Here is a 15,815-nt window from a genome sequence, read left to right on the forward strand (position 1 = left end):
GTATGTTTGGAGGGTCATCATGGGGGGAAGGGAGTGGGTGAGATAAGGCCAAGTAATGTGGAGGAGCCAACCAGGCAATTCATGGCCCTAATGTTATATGAATGACTTCAGGTACTATTCTATACTTGATAGATTGAGGAATTTGGGGCCAGCTGAAAGACAATAAATTTGTGTTAGAAATCTTTCTGGTAGTATGGAGGAAATGAACAAATGAGGGTTGATTGAGAGAGAGTTGAGACTAAAGGCAGAGAGATTAATGTGGAAGCTTTTCCAGTAAACCAGGCTAAACCAAGACAGTGTGTTAGGGATATGAAAACCAGAAAGAGTACACTAAATATTCACTGAGATGATTAAATGATAGAACTTGGTTATTGGCTAAAGCAAAGGGAGGATTCTGACTTGACTCTTGGGTTTCTAGCCATCACTAAGATATAGAATAGATTTATGTAGGGAAGGGGGATGGCCTTATTCTATTCATAATTTATGTTTTGCCTACATATTAAAAGAGATTTAAGGGAATTTCCTGGCGATCCAGTGGTTAGGACTCGGTGCTTTCACTGCTGTGGCCCGGGTGCAATCCCTGGTCAGGGAACTAAGATCCTGCAAGCCGTAGGGTGTAGCCGAAAAAAAAAGAGAGAGAGAGAGAGATGTAAAATAGTTAACAATTAAACACATGTTTAATAAACCCATTAAAATAGGAGATGAAAATAAATATACTAGAAACTTTGGCCAACATTGTTACTCTAATTAAACATGAAATTTATCTTTGTACTTCCTGGAAAGCAAGACAAGAAATGTGGGAAAGAAGGGGTTATATAATTCTCATTGTTTGTTGAAAGGAAACAAACCAGCTTGTCAAGAGGAAAGTGACTTTTTTTCCTGGAACTAAATTGTGTGGGCACTTATACAAGAGACATTATTACATAATGCCGTGGACAATTCAACAGAAAACGTAGAGATGTTTTTCATGTTACTGTTTCTTAAGCAGACCCTTAATTAAAGCAAGAGTAAGGGTTTTTAAAAGAAAGGGCAGCCTGAGTCCTCACCTTATTGGCTTCGTAGCATGTCACCGTGCTCAGTGTAAGGTGAGAAGAGGATGTGTACACCTACCCCAGCTCCAGTAGACTGTGCTGCCCTGCAAGTCCTGTAAGCCTAGGAGCTCCATGCAGGTGTCTTTTGGATGCTGTCTGGTGTCATGGGCTGTTCCTGTTGTCTCTTCTCACGTGAAGTGCTCTTTCCCTTCTTGAGAACTGCCTCTTACGGTCACTCAGATAATATAATGAGAATGGTGCCTCCTGGAGTTGTAGGATATGGAAGCCTTATTTTCTCTTAACATATACAAATTTAAGACTTAAGTCACTCCTGGAATGTTTCTAGCACACTCAGCTCATAGTAGTCATTTTCTCCTTTGGACCATTTAATATTCACTTGAGGGGAATAATGTAAAGTAGTGATAAAGAACTGTGGCTTTGGAGTCAATCCCAACTCTTCCACTTGCTAGCAGTGTGATATTGGACAAGCTACTAAACTTTTTTAAACCTCAGTTTTCTAATCTATAAAGTGGGGATATTAGTGTTTATAGCAGTGTTTTGACATAATGCATGTATGCATTTGGCACATAGAAAGTGCTCAATAAATATTAGTTGTCATTGTAATGATTATTTCTAACTTTTCATTCCCTGTGTTGAACTTTTGCATTGTGTTTTTACTTTTTTCTAATTGAGGTATATTTGACACACAACATTTTATTAGTTTCAGGTATACAATGTAATGATTAGATATTTGTATATATTGTGAAATGATCACCACAGTAGGTCTAGTTAACATTCACACATAGTTACAAGATTTTTTTTTCTTGCAGTGAGAACTTAAGATTTACTCTATAGCAACTTTCAAATATGCAATACAGTATTATTAACTATGGTTGCCAGGCTGTGCATTACATCCCATGACTTATTTAGCTTATAACTAGAAGTTTGTACCTTTTGAGTGCACCCATTTTGTCCACCCCGCAACTGTTTTTACTTTTTACTTGGCTTCTAGTCAAGTTTTACATTTTCTGTGGGCACTCAATAAATATTTGTATTTGACCGACTTTGAGTTTTTGCTTTAAGACATAACACTAACTAGTTACATATAACAAGTTAAAAAATGACAACCATGAAACTATAAGGCAGCTTTGTGACTTTTCCAGGGGACTAGTTTCTGAACAGTCTATACTTGGAACAACTTTATAATGTTAAGGAAGCATTTAACTTTGTTGGTGGAGCTAACCAAATGTTACCGTCCCACATACTTAGGGCTAAATGCCTGGGGTTTAGTCAGAAAAAGGAAAGGTTAAATAACGCCATATGGGCAAGCTCGTATGTAATATCTTTGATGACTGAGAGCTACTGGAAAAAGTAACATTTTCCAGGGGTGCAGAGGAAACATTTTTATACTTCTTGCTATGACAAAGTGATACTTTTCCTCTTGCTCCTTTCTCTGTACGTTAAAGTTTAATTCTAACCTCTTTTTTCTCTTCATATTTGCTATATAAACTTTGTATTAGTTACCTATTGCTGTGTAACATATTAACCCAAACTTAGCAACTGAAAACCACAAACATTTTATTCCCTCACATAGTTTCTGAGGGTCAGAAATCAGGGAGTAGCTTAACCAGCTGGTTCTGGGTCAGCGTCTCTCATGAGGTTGCACTCAGGGTGTTGGCTGGGCCTGCAGGTTTGGCTGGACTGCAGGATCTGCTTTCAAGCTCCCTCTCTTGGTTATTGGCAAGCTTCACATTTTTGCTGGCTCTTGACCAGAGGCCTCCGATTCTCCCCGTGTATACCTCTCTGCAGTAGTGGCTGCGTGCAACATGGTAAATGGCTTCCCTCAGAGAGAGCAACCAAGATGGCAACCTCAGAGTCTTTAACAACCTAAGGTTGGGTGTAGCATACTGTCACTTCTGCCATACCAACCCTGGTATCCTGTGGGAGGAGAGAACACAAGGATGAAAATACCAGGAGGTGGGGACCATTGGGAGCCATCTTGGAGGCTGGCTACCACAGACTTCGTCTGTTAGTAGAACTTCAGCTGTTGTCATGTTATGTAACCACTCCATATGTGATGGCTTATCTTTTGGGTTTTCCTGTATCATTTCAAATTCCGATTGTCTGAAACTAAATTTATCATCTCCCTTCCCATGCCCTTCTGACTTTTTTAAGTGACTTAGGTTTACAACCTTGAAGCCATTTTTTTCACTTTTCCTTTCCTTCATATCACTGTTAAGGTCCTAACTTTATATTTTGTTCCCTCAGTATCTCCCGAATCATCTTTTTTATATTCCTATGGCTGTCATCCTAGTAAGTTCCTTACTGCTTCACACTCACAATTAAAATAGCTGCCTGGTTAGTAGCCTGGCTCTGAATCTCTCCTTTCTAGTCCATTTTATATGCTCCTATCAGACTAATCTTCCTGAATCCTGACTCATTATGTCATACCTTGTGATATGTCCATTAAAATTCAGATAATTTTTCTCGAGATCCTTAACCTCTTGGGTGTATGTAGTAATATTGACAAGAGGGCTTTTGTGAGAAAATCAATCCATTATGTACTCAGACTTATTTACGACTTAAAAATGATCTTGAACATTACAAGATGATGAAAAGTTTATTTTTTTACACTTTTAAATTTAAACAGTAAGGTTTGGGAAGAAGTTACAGTCTGGTTTAATTTGGGGGGACAAGAAATACTTGAATTGTTTTATTGGTGGATAATTGCTATTACAGAAATCAAAAGATTTTCATGGCAACAATGAAGAAGAGACTTTTTTTTTTTTTTTTTTTTTGCGGTTCGCGGGCCTCTCACTGTTGTGGCCTCTCCCGTTGCGGAGCACAGGCTCCAGATGCACAGACCCAGCGGCCATGGCTCACGGGCCCAGCCGCTCTGCGGCATGTGGGATCTTCCCGGACTGGGGCACGAACCCGTGTCCCCTGCATCGGCAGGTGGACTCTCAACCACTGCGCCACCAGGGAAGCCCGAGGGATGTTTTTTCTAGGCCCACTTTTCACTGAGGATGTCTCCTGCTGGGGCCCAAAGTCTTGTCTTCTCTCCCTGCATATCCATAAAAACCCAAACCCCTTCAGGTTGTGGAGATGGGCAGTGACACCCACCCCCACCCCTGCCCCCCTGATGCTCCCTCTACCCCCTCAGCCCTAGCCAAAGCCTGGGCAGCTGCTTACTTCTCTGCTTTTAGGTTCTTCCTTGGTTATTGGTTCCTGGGATCTCTCTTTCTTGACCTTATAGAGCAGGAGGCTTTTGGGATCATGTAGTTTGCCGTACCGCTGGAAACAAAAGTTATAATATTTTTCAAACTCGATGAATGTAACAGTTTTTCACAGTTCTTAGGAATGTACCATTATTTTGCCATTAGAGAACCTTATATGATAATCCTTAGGTTCATTAAGAAGAAGCTATTTCTTATTCCTGAAATAAGACTCCGAAGTTGAGTTTCTGCCCATTGAGCACATTACCTTAAAGTCTGGATTTTAATTTGTGTGACTTATTCCCAGTTTAACCCCCCACCCCCCACCCTTTGCCTTTCTTCTTAGGAGAAACAATTGCAGCGCTTACAGATATGAGCAGCTTGAATCGTCCAGAATCTGATGGCCAGATCACAATTTTTACAGATAAAACAGGAGTTATAAAAGCTGCAAGATTACTTCTTTCTTCAGTGACAAAAGTGTTATTGCTGGCAGACCGAGTAGTCATTAAGCAGATAATAAGGTCAAGAAATAAGGTACTTACCTTTCTAATGTTTCTACTTGTGTCTTTCAGGGTTGTTCAAAAAGTTATTTCTTTTTTTTCTAGGTTAACTGCAGGTAATTCAGCAATGCTTATCTGTTTTAATTGTTTATTATTCTAATTGTCTACAGTTTAAAAGTGATGCTTCATCTATACCTGTAATTCCTAAATGTATATACTGGGCTCAAACTTTTGAATGCAAGTAACATTTCTTCTCAGAAAACCATTATCTACTTGTTGAGGTTTATTGGTGAAAACTTTTCATGTGTACAAATGTGGGAAGAAAAGCTGAACACCATGACAATGTATGTAGTAGAAACCTAGCTGATAAAAATACTGAATTCCGGGCTTCCCTGGTGGCGCAGTTGTTGAGAGTCCGCCTGCCAATGCAGGGGACACGGGTTCATGCCCCAGTCCGGGAAGATCCCACATGCCGCGGAGTGGCTGGGCCCATGAGCCATGGCCGCTGAGCCTGCGCGTCCGGAGCCTGTGCTCTGCAATGGGAGAGGCCACAGCAGTGAGAGGCCCGCGAACAGCAAAAAAAAAAACAAACAACTGAATTCCTAAGTGCCTTTTTTCCCCCAAGTCAGACAGTAACAATTTATATGCTTCAGAAGAAGCTCAATTACCTGAAACCACAATTATCCACATTATAAAATTTCTGTATGCAAAGTTCCTAAATATTAATAATCATAAAATTTAGAGAATAGATTTTAACTCTTCCAGTCTAGACTTCTTCCAGTCTCTCAGATAATGGCCATGCTTCTCCATCAACAGGGAAGCCAGGGTGTGTACAATTATTTATTTATTTATTTATATAGCTGCGAGTCTTAGTTGTGGCAGGCGGGATCTTCGTTGTGGCATGTGGGATCTTTTAGTTGTGGCATGTGGACCTCTTAGTTGTGGCACGCAAACTCTTAGTTGCGGCATGCATGCGGGATCTATTTCCCTGACCAGGGATGAACCCGGGCCCCCTGCATTGGGAGCATGGAATCTTACCCACTGGACCACTAGGGAAGTCCCAATCACTTCTTTCCCTGGATAATCCCCTAGGCAAAGAGGAGGGCAGTCAGCCAGGGACGGGATCCTCCCACTGATCTGAGGGCAAAACTACCTGGCTAGTATTGAGTGAATTGAAAAGTGTAAGTTTAAAGAGAAAAAGAAATTGGAGAGGTGAATCGGACAGTGCTAGAGGAATAGGAACAAACCTTCGTCTCTTTGGAAGACGGAGGTTCTGCTCAGTGGTGGCAATCTGCCTTATCTACGTTAATTGCCTAGGCTTCCTGAGCTGCTGGGGCAGATTAACATGCCAAATATCCATCATATCCTCATTAAAAATAAGTAAACACAGGCTATCTGTGTTTTCCTTACCTATCTTGGTCTGACTAAAACTAATCCAGTACTGTTATTTTAGAGAAAAGTATTTGAAAATATGTTTCACATCTATTTACTTTACTTCTAAATATCAAGAAAATACATAACGTTCTCTGTTGACTGTGTTACAAACATGCTCTCTATCTACTCCTGGCTGCCCAAAGCTTCTTGGCAATTAACTGATTCACCACAGGCAGTTTCTGACTGATGCAAACTTTTCCTACTCTTGAAGTCCCTAATCGCCCTTTCCACTCCTTACTATGCGGGTGACCTTCCTTCCACTTTTCTGAGGAGGATGGGGTTCCCCCAGTTCTGGTTCACTGAACCTTAAAGCTTCTGTGTATCATCTTTTATCCTCATCCGCCTCCTACATCTATGAAGATTTGATTACCTTAGTCCTGCACGTTCCCGCCTTCTCCAGACCTTGCTGCATAAATGATCTCTTGCATATTTAGTCATTTCCTTTACTTTTTCCTTTAATTTTCAAGTAAGCCCAAGTCTTCCCATCCTAAAAAGAAATCATTCCCTAGATGATTCTAACCTTTGAATCTGCATCTACTTTTCTGAGTCCTTTCTTCTCTGTCTTTTCCTCGGACTCTTTCTCAACTTCCCCCTAGAATTTAGAACTTCTCTTTTGTTCCTCTCTTGGCTCAGGTTTGATGTCTCAGTCTCTTTCACATCTAAACCTGATAATAAAATAATGTCTGTTTTGCAGGTTCTTGCAACTATGGAAAGACTGGAGAAAGTGAACAACTTTCAAGAGTTTGTCCAAATATTCAGTCAATTTGGAAATGAAATGGTGGAGTTTGCACATCTTACTGGAGATAGACAAAATGTATGTGTTTACAAAATCTTGAAATACATTTATACTTTTCAATTTGGATAGAGGTGTGATCTTTGTGATCATTTGGGTTGTTTTTTTTTGCTTGTTAAATCTATAACCTTGCTCTTGAAAGCCTTTCATAAATAAGCCAGGATAAAGTAAATAGATCTGTATGCCTTTTTTTGCTCACAGATAACAGTTAAATATTTTCCCACCTCACACACTGGGAAAGGTCATACTTGCCTTCAAGCCCCAATTAAAGTACTTCCTCTTTCACAGAACTTTCCATTTGACTCTTCTACAAGGGCTCAGGCAAATAAATGAGTCATCATACATATCCTGATAGTATTTTGTTATATATCTCTTATTATTCTTTTTGTAATTTGTTATATATTATTCTGTTATTATATCTTTCTATAATTGTTCTATATTAGATTAATAGTAATAACCCAAGCATTGGGTGATTTGCATTGGCTATATGTTAGCTACTTAATATTCATGATTTCATTTAATTCTCAGAACATCCGTGTAAGGTAGATATTGTTATTACTGTTTCACACATGAGGAAACTGAACTTGAGAAGATAATAAAGTTTCCCAAGGTCACTTTTCTAGCAGGTTGAACTCAATTATGTCTGATTCTAAAGCCTGTAGTTTTCAAACCGCACCATGATATTAGGTCTTTGTGGGTCTGTTCCCCAATTCAGACTGTAAGTTCTGAAGTTTAGGGAGGTGGAAAACCATGTCAAATCCAGGACTGACTTTTTCTTGTTGTTGGGGTACTTGTGCATGTGTTTATCCTGTCAAGTTAAATATATAATTGATCACTTCTTGAGAGGCTTTGGTATAGTCCCATAGGCCATGGTTTGGGGCGTGAACTTTCCTGGTTGTAGCTGGAGTTGGAAGGTGGGTATTGGCCTGGAAAGTGGCAGACTGGGTTATATGCTTCACTTAGTGCTTCTTGGACATCTGGGTTTAATGAGGCCTATGTTTCGTCCTGTGGACCAGCCCTCTAACAGATTGAGATGCCACCTTTTTGGATCACTTGCTATCACCATACAATCTATGGTGTAATGTATGGCTTACAAGTGTTATGTATACACACTTGATGCATTGTCAACTAGACCCACAGGTTTTTTTGCTAGAAGTCCTGTCCAGTATGTTAAAGACAAGGAATGGATGGAAATTTTAGAAGTGACCTCAACCTTTATTTTTGAAAGATGCTCCTAATGGATGATAATCACATGTAGGATACAGTCCTTTGGAATGTTACCTTGTGACCTGAATTAGCTTTGGAGTTTTTTGCAGTTTCTCATTTACTAGATGTAACTTTGCTTCTTTCTTTCCTATTAAAGAAAGCTGTATTGGGATGCAAGTAAATGAGAGTGATATTATTACAGGGGTAACTTTGAATCCACTCCCATTTATTAAAACAAATAAAAGGAAATCACTTTCATACTTTAGGTCCTTGTTATTTGTAAGAAAAGCCTTTTCATCCAACTGACAAGTGAGAAAAAAAATTGACTAATATGACAGGTGAAAATTTTATGTAATCCAAATTTCATCATCCATAAGTAAAGTTATTGGAACACACCCATACTAATTTGTTTATGTATTGTCTAGGGTAGCTTTCATGAGACACTGGCAAAATTAAGTCGTTGTTTCAGAGACCAAATGAACCAGAAAGCCTCAAAAATTTATTATCTGGCCTTCTATTGAAAATTTTTGCTGACCCCTGATTTAGATGGTTACCAAACTATTATGAGAGTATTTGGTTGTAGATTTAATCAGCAATATTTGGAGATCTTCTGTGATAGCACACATTCATATCAAGGGCTATATGAAGAGAAACCAAATGAAAAAAAAAAACAAACCCAAATACAGTGCCTACTTCAGAGTTTATATTCTAGTTGGGGAAAATTATATGCCCAAGAAACATCTTAAGAACATTTTAGAGCAGCATATTGGCTAAGTTTAGGATTAAAACAACAACAACAACAAAAAACTTGAGATGAATATGCACTTAGATGGGATTAATCACATGATCCCTGAAAGAGTTGGCTGTAAGTGTCTATTTTGAAGGAAATAATAGTCCACAAATGCTCAGTAAATAAGTCGCTTTTAATTAAGTAAAGCATAGGATGGTTGTTTCTGGTTGGGAATGAGGTGTGTTTACATGGGCAGAATGTCAGGTGTGCAGGCCACCAGAACATGAGCCACATGGCAGCCTCTCCCTAGGTCTCAGTTCCTGGCTGTGCTGCCCTTAGTAAGGGCAGCTGTTTCTTTCTACTCTATTGTGTTGATACATTTACATTGAAGTGGTGACATTTTATAAAACATTTATTCTGGGTTTTTTTCTACTTTGTCACTTTTTTAAAACAATGTTACTTAATTGCTGAGTATTGCTATTATGGAGTAAATTATTTCTCAAAAAATTGAGTTGTTTACATGATCCTAGACTGCTCAGTGGTTTTATTCCATGTTTAGGATTTGAAAGATGAAAAGAAAAAGGCAAAAATGGCAGCAGCTAGGGCAGTTCTTGAAAAGTGTACAATGATGCTTCTCACAGCTTCAAAGGTAAGAAAATTTTTGTTTTACTGTGTTGTAAATTAATTAAAAAAACCTGATTAAATGCATCTAATTTATGTATTTTACACATTAAAAAGATGAAAGTGATAAATTGGAATATGGGCTTTAATAGTTAAATTTCAGTTATTCTTTAACAAGAATGTTAACTTCCATCCCCAGTTCCAAACATCAGGTAATCTATGAGTCAGCTTTGAGCAACTAAGCAGAAAATGGCTTATTAAGTGCTGTGAATGGAGGCCTGTCACACACGGTCACTGCCTGTGGGGTTTTGCTAGTCTCATTGGGGAGCCAGCACATGTGCTCTAGAAAAAGCTAGGCTAGTTAGAATCTGTTAAGTAACAGTGGAGTATTAAGTCAGCCCTTAGCTTGTTTATTCTGTAAATTCATACCTCTAAGTCCTTATTCTACTTTTAACAAAATTGTCAATCAAGAGCTCGTAATTTCAAACAGCAGTCGGCCAGCAAATTGGTACAATTCAAGAAAGAACTAGTAAACATCTCATTAGCAGTTTGTTTAGGATTGCCTTTTCTGCTCGGAATATTGCCTCGATGCTAGCATCAGTGAAGCCACAGAAACAGGATTCACGGGAGTCTGCTTGGAAGGCTCTGTTCATAGCTAGGCCCTGGAGTAGTTTTTCCTTTACATCATTTTTTAAAAGTCAAAGATGCATCCACAGTCATAAGACATCTGTTCATTTTTCCTCATTCTTTTTTTAGCTCTTGCACATATTAGGCAACATTTTAGAAGTTTTAATCATGATGAAGATATAGGGTTGTTGTTTTTTTTTCAAAAATTTTAAGTAAACATACTAAAGTATAAAGATACAGTTTTGCACTCTGCCTTTTTCACTTAACCTTGCTGTCGCTTTTTACTCATCCTACTTCCACTTTTAGTGAGGAGAAGCAGCTGGGTGAGCCAGGGACACGGGAGATTTTGGTAAAGAACCATTTTTATTAGCATGGCATATTCTCTGTAAGATTTTGTGTATTATGATATGGGCCAAATCTTAACATAAAAATTTTCAATTGTTTCAAAGACGTGTCTCAGGCATCCCAACTGTGAATCAGCCCATAAAAACAAAGAAGGAGTATTTGACAGAATGAAAGTGGCATTGGATAAGGTAATTGAAATTGTGACCGAATGCAAACCAAATGGAGAGACTGACATTTCATCTATCAGTATTTTTACTGGAATTAAGGAATTCAAGGTAAGAATAGAGAGAAAATATTTTGTTTTTTTCTTGCCATTTCAAAGAAGCATCATTATATGTAGTATCCATAGTTTTGTTTAATATTTTAGAATAGATGCTTCACAAAGGCAGATATTTGTCTTTAAAACAGTGCCACAGTGTACAAACTTAATACTCAGTAACATAAAGCTTAGGGTAGTTTGTACAGAGAACACTGGTCTAGGGTTATAGTAGCTGCTCTGGCCCTGTTTAGCTGTATGGTTTAGCTGTAGCCTCTTGTCCTCTGTTTAGAAGTGTTCCCTTCCCAGCTCTAGAGCAATGCCATACCATCATGGTTGATTACAGACAGCAGATCTGGAATCTGCTGGAATCCCTGCTCTTCCTTGCGCTATAGAATAGATACTTTGAGACTGTAGTAATAGTGATAGCATTAATGATGCTTGAAACTTTTAAATGAACAATAATACATACTAACATTTATCAAGCACTTATTCTGTGCCAGCTCTGTGCTTTAAATGTGCGTGTGTGTGTGTGTGTGTGTGTGTGTGTGTGTATCTCAATCTCACAAGAACTATTATTATTATTCCCATTATACTGTTGAGGAGACTGAGAAACAGAGATTAAGTAACTTGCTAGCTAGAAAGTACCAGAGTTAGGATTTGAAAGTTGGCAGCCTGACTCCAGAATACCCACCGTTTCAGGGCAGAACTCATCACAACTCAGAGATGGTGACAGTGCTCTTTAGTAGGAGTGGTGTCTAGTCGGGAAGACCCAGGGAATTGTCTAACACAACTCCCTCATTTAATAGGTGGGAGAACTAGGGCCCTGAGAAGTTCTCTAATATGCTAAGGGTTACCTCCCTCTCTAGTAGCCAGGGCTGTGACAGGGATGGTATTCTTTCCATCTAAGTAGGAACATGGGGTGGAAGAAAGTAATGGAAAGAACATTTATTTTTAGGCATCATGCTCTCTCAATAAGTATTTTCTCATTTAATCTCTAACTTCCCTTTTAGATGCATATTACTATACCCATGTTTTTGAGGAGGAAAGCTAATATGTGGTAGAACCCTTGTTTAGAACCAGGACTTTCTGATCCCAAAGTCCATGACCTTTTAGTTTACGCCTCTGAGTCTGCTTATATGCTGTCTGTCCTACCCCACATCTCCTCCTGAGGGGGAGGAAGCTACAGGGACCAGTCATTCTTTCAGAGTTTTTATTACTGAAAGGAATCTTAGAGATAATTTTTCTAATTCTCTCTTTTTGCTAAGGCTGAAGGGATGGATGTCAAAGGTCAAAGGATAATAAGGAAACGAGTAGGGGTAGAGCCAGGTCTTTGGCCTCTTGACGCTGCATTTCTGGTTCCAGGCTAACTGAGGGCAGCGTGGTGCCTGTGGCCGCTGCTGGCAGCTCCAGCTGCTGATCTCTTCGCCAGCAGGCATTCTGCAGAGCAAAGCGATCGTGAATAGACTCAGTCTCACTGTCAGTGGTTATCTTCTTTGCATCTGTAGAGGGAAACTGGATACTTTATTCGTTACTTCGAATATATGAACAGATCTTATGAAAACATGCAAATAAGTGACTTTCAAAAAAAAACTCTACTAAGTTGCTGTTTTAAAACATATATATGTTCTCTTTAAAGGAAAATAAAAAAGTTTAACATAAATGGTATGTGGACTGATTTTTATGTTGTAATTCTGTTTAAATCCTCAAATTCTTAGGTTCTCATTGTCAATTCCATACCTCACTTTTATCCATGTTCTTTCCTAGCTTAAAAAAAAAAGAAAAATCCTGTCTCCATAGAACAGAGTGATTACTGGAGATAACTTGGGCCAGGAGGAGAAGGGGAAGCTATTACTTCCCTGTGGCCTCTCGACCTTCCCAAATCTTGGTATTTTCAGGGATCATGTTAAAATGGGTCATATGTAAGGATTAATTTGGAATGATAGTTGTGAAAGGACTTTAAAGTGTGAAACAAATGTAAGTTATCCTTATCAGAGCAAGAATTGTGCCCACAATCATGATCATCACCACCTACTGCCTCTCAGCCCAGGTTGTTTCTGTGACATATTTCAAGGGCTAGAGGTTAAATAAGGTTGAAGTGACATAGCATATCTCAGAAAGCTGAGAGAGAGAGAAAATTGTACTAGTGAACATGTGTTCGTCACACCTTCAGGGAACTCTAAGCACAGGCTGGCTGAAGTGAAAGAAGGTTTAGGAACTCAGAGAGATGAGATAGACTGTTAGAAAGATATGTAAAGACAAGACCCTGGAAGGTTTTATGTTATGCGGTACAAGTTTGGGCTTGGTTTCATAGGTGTTGAGCCAATTAGAGGGAGGTGGCAATATCTGAAGAGGTACATTTTAGAAAGATGATTGAGGTCCCCTGGTAGAGAATGTTTTGGTCAGGGAGGTACTGTTGGGGACATAAGACAAAATGTAGGGAGACTAGTTTTGCTGAATTAATGAAGGAAAAATTGATGCTTTTCCTAGTCCCTTCTATACCCCATACCTTCCACACCATTCCCCCTGGGCTCAACACATTCATTTTTGGCTGTAACATCGTCCAGGACTTTGCCTTGGCATTTTGTCAGATACAGATCCTTTACCTGGAAGCTGGTTCATTTTTCCTACCAGTTGCTACATGATAATGCTCCTTCTGCCTTAGTATTCATTGATCTTGCAGAAATGCTTTGTTAACGACTATAGTAATAAAGCTCCGCACGGCCATTGGTGGCTCTCGAGCAATGTGTCCTCCTGGGTTAGTGGACAATAAAGTCATCCCTGGGTGCTGTATTTCTCCTGAGCTTTCAGACAGGGAAAGAAATTGCTAGCGTCTTCCTGGGCCCTGGGAGAAAGTACAGCCCATCTGGTTAGGTGGGAATGTTGACTCATGTGGATGTATATGCTTTTTGTTCTCAGATGAATATTGAAACTCTTCGGGAGAATCTTTATTTTCAGTCAAAAGAGACTCTCTCTGCGATGCTGGACGCCCTCTTGGAGCGCACAGAGGACTTTACTGATTGTGCCTATACCAGCCACGAGCACAGGGAACGCATCTTGGAACTGTCAGCTCAGGCCAGGATGGAACTGCAGCAGTTAATTTCTGTGTGGATTGAAGCTGTAAGAGCTTTATTTCATCAAAGTAAATCTTCTGTAATAGCTTTTCCCTGGAGCCCTGAGAGTTGTGGCAGGCGCCGTCACCATCAGGAGTGTGAATGTGGTCCAGAGTGGGCCAAGGGTGTCTCATTCCTTTTCTGCCCCCTACTTGGCCAAAGCATCCTTCCCATAAGCACTCACGGTATTCTAGGCCTGTTGTTTCTCATCCTGGCCAGTCTGGATTCTGCCACCATCACCATCACTAGTTCACCCTGTCGTCCCCACTCTTCCACCAGACTCACCTCTGGAAAATTCCTCCCCAAAATCCTTCTTCAGAGTGAAGAGCAGAGGTTCAACCAAGCCTAGAGGTTCTTGGAACCTGAGTCTTACTGCTGGAGCCGTTCAGATGTGAACAGTTCTTAACTCTGAGGACAGCTGAGTTATAGACACAAGGATTTAGAAAACGTATTGAGGTTTAGATGCAATGAAGACCAGGGTAGATCCAGCTGGCAGGTGAAAGATTTTTCACTTTCGCACAGATTCCTGGTCTCAGACTGGCGGGCAGCCCCTTTAAGAGCCTTAAACAGGCTGCTGGTGCGCTTCAAACGTGGGAGTTATTTGGGCAAGAGTGGCAAGGACTGACAGAAGTGGTACAACACAGGAGGTGTGCACCCAATCTCTTCTAGAGCGTGGGTTACAGATTTGAAAGGTAGAGCCCTGAGACATGTCTCTGGCACCATTTATTTATTTCTTAGGCCTAGGATATGTCAAAAAAGTGTTTAACATGGTTTACAACATACAGCATGGATAGAACAAATCTGGAAATCATGGACAAAAGCTTAGGCAGTAAAGATGAAGAAGGGTGAATGTGCCTGAGAGGGTCCAGCAGTCTGCTTCCTTGTGAAGAGATTGATTTATGAATGTAGTATAAATCACAGGTTTCCCTCATATTTTCTTGGCATCACAATATTGCAAATGCTCATATTAACAGGAAAACTTAACTATGGTAGAATGGTGTCAGGGATAAAAGCAGTATTTTGTGTTTAGTTTGAATTGTCTATGTGATATCTAATCTGAAGTGTAGATGGCTTCAGAATTAAATTTTAAGCCCAACATGCAATATAAAGAGTTTCTGTGAGGAAGCGCTGTCTGTGTTGGGCATCCAGTTCTATCAATACTTAAATTTGCAGTTAGCACCTTTCACATGTTTCACAAGCACTTGGATCTCTGATTCTGCATGTCAGATGTATTGTTCATTCATTCACTTTTTCAGCAGTTGTCACTGAGTACCTTTTATATGCCGGGCACCGAAAATCTAAAGATGAATAAGATAAAATCTCTGCCTGCAAGAATTTTGCAATGTAGAAAAATGTGGGAAGGTGTGAAACGAGTACAAAGTACAGATCATGTGTTGAGAGGGTTTAAAGGAGGTTGAATTTGTATTTATCTAGAGGAATCAAGAAGCTTCATGAAGAGATTGACATTTAACTGATTTATTCATTCAAAGAGTTGAATACCTGCTACCTTCCATTTGCTGTGCCAGGTATTGTGCATCCAGTGGTGAGCAGAATAAATGTGATCCCAGCCTGCACAGAGCTTACCAAGGCCTAGTGAGGAAAATAGGCTTTAAATAACAACAACAGCAAAAATCAAAAGTACGTATGTAATTGCAAACTAGGATGATTACTTAGAGAAAAGGTTAGGGTAAGAAGAGGGTCTAATCTAAATTGTGTGATCTAAGAAGGCCTCTCTGAGAAAGAAACATTTATGTAAGGACTTGAAGATGAATAGGGTTTTAATTTTTATCTAGGTTAAGAATGAAGAGATGAGAATTCCAGGCAGAAGGCAAAACAGATTAGTTTTAGACATGATAAATTTATTAAAGAAAATTAGATTTAAAAAATTCACCTGTTTAGAGTAGAAAAATGTAACTAAATAAAAATTCTCTTTTCCACTCTAAC

At 39.5% G+C, this 15,815-nt stretch overlaps 1 protein-coding gene across 2 annotated transcripts in view; it reads left to right on the forward strand.

Annotated features, from left to right (window-relative positions):
• The window catches only part of CTNNAL1 (catenin alpha like 1), a 58,915-nt gene that overhangs the window by 18,902 nt on the left and 24,198 nt on the right, over window positions 1-15,815 (forward strand). For both annotated transcript variants that reach the window (XM_030859078.2, XM_030859079.2), the window contains exons 3-7: window positions 4,593-4,780; window positions 6,875-6,994; window positions 9,469-9,558; window positions 10,607-10,777; window positions 13,678-13,878. In XM_030859078.2, coding sequence (XP_030714938.1) covers window positions 4,593-4,780; window positions 6,875-6,994; window positions 9,469-9,558; window positions 10,607-10,777; window positions 13,678-13,878 — 770 coding nt within the window. The remainder of the gene's footprint in view (window positions 1-4,592; window positions 4,781-6,874; window positions 6,995-9,468; window positions 9,559-10,606; window positions 10,778-13,677; window positions 13,879-15,815) is intronic.

The sequence above is a fragment of the Globicephala melas genome, chromosome 6 (assembly GCF_963455315.2).
Source record: "Globicephala melas chromosome 6, mGloMel1.2, whole genome shotgun sequence".
Taxonomy (NCBI): domain Eukaryota; kingdom Metazoa; phylum Chordata; class Mammalia; order Artiodactyla; family Delphinidae; genus Globicephala; species Globicephala melas.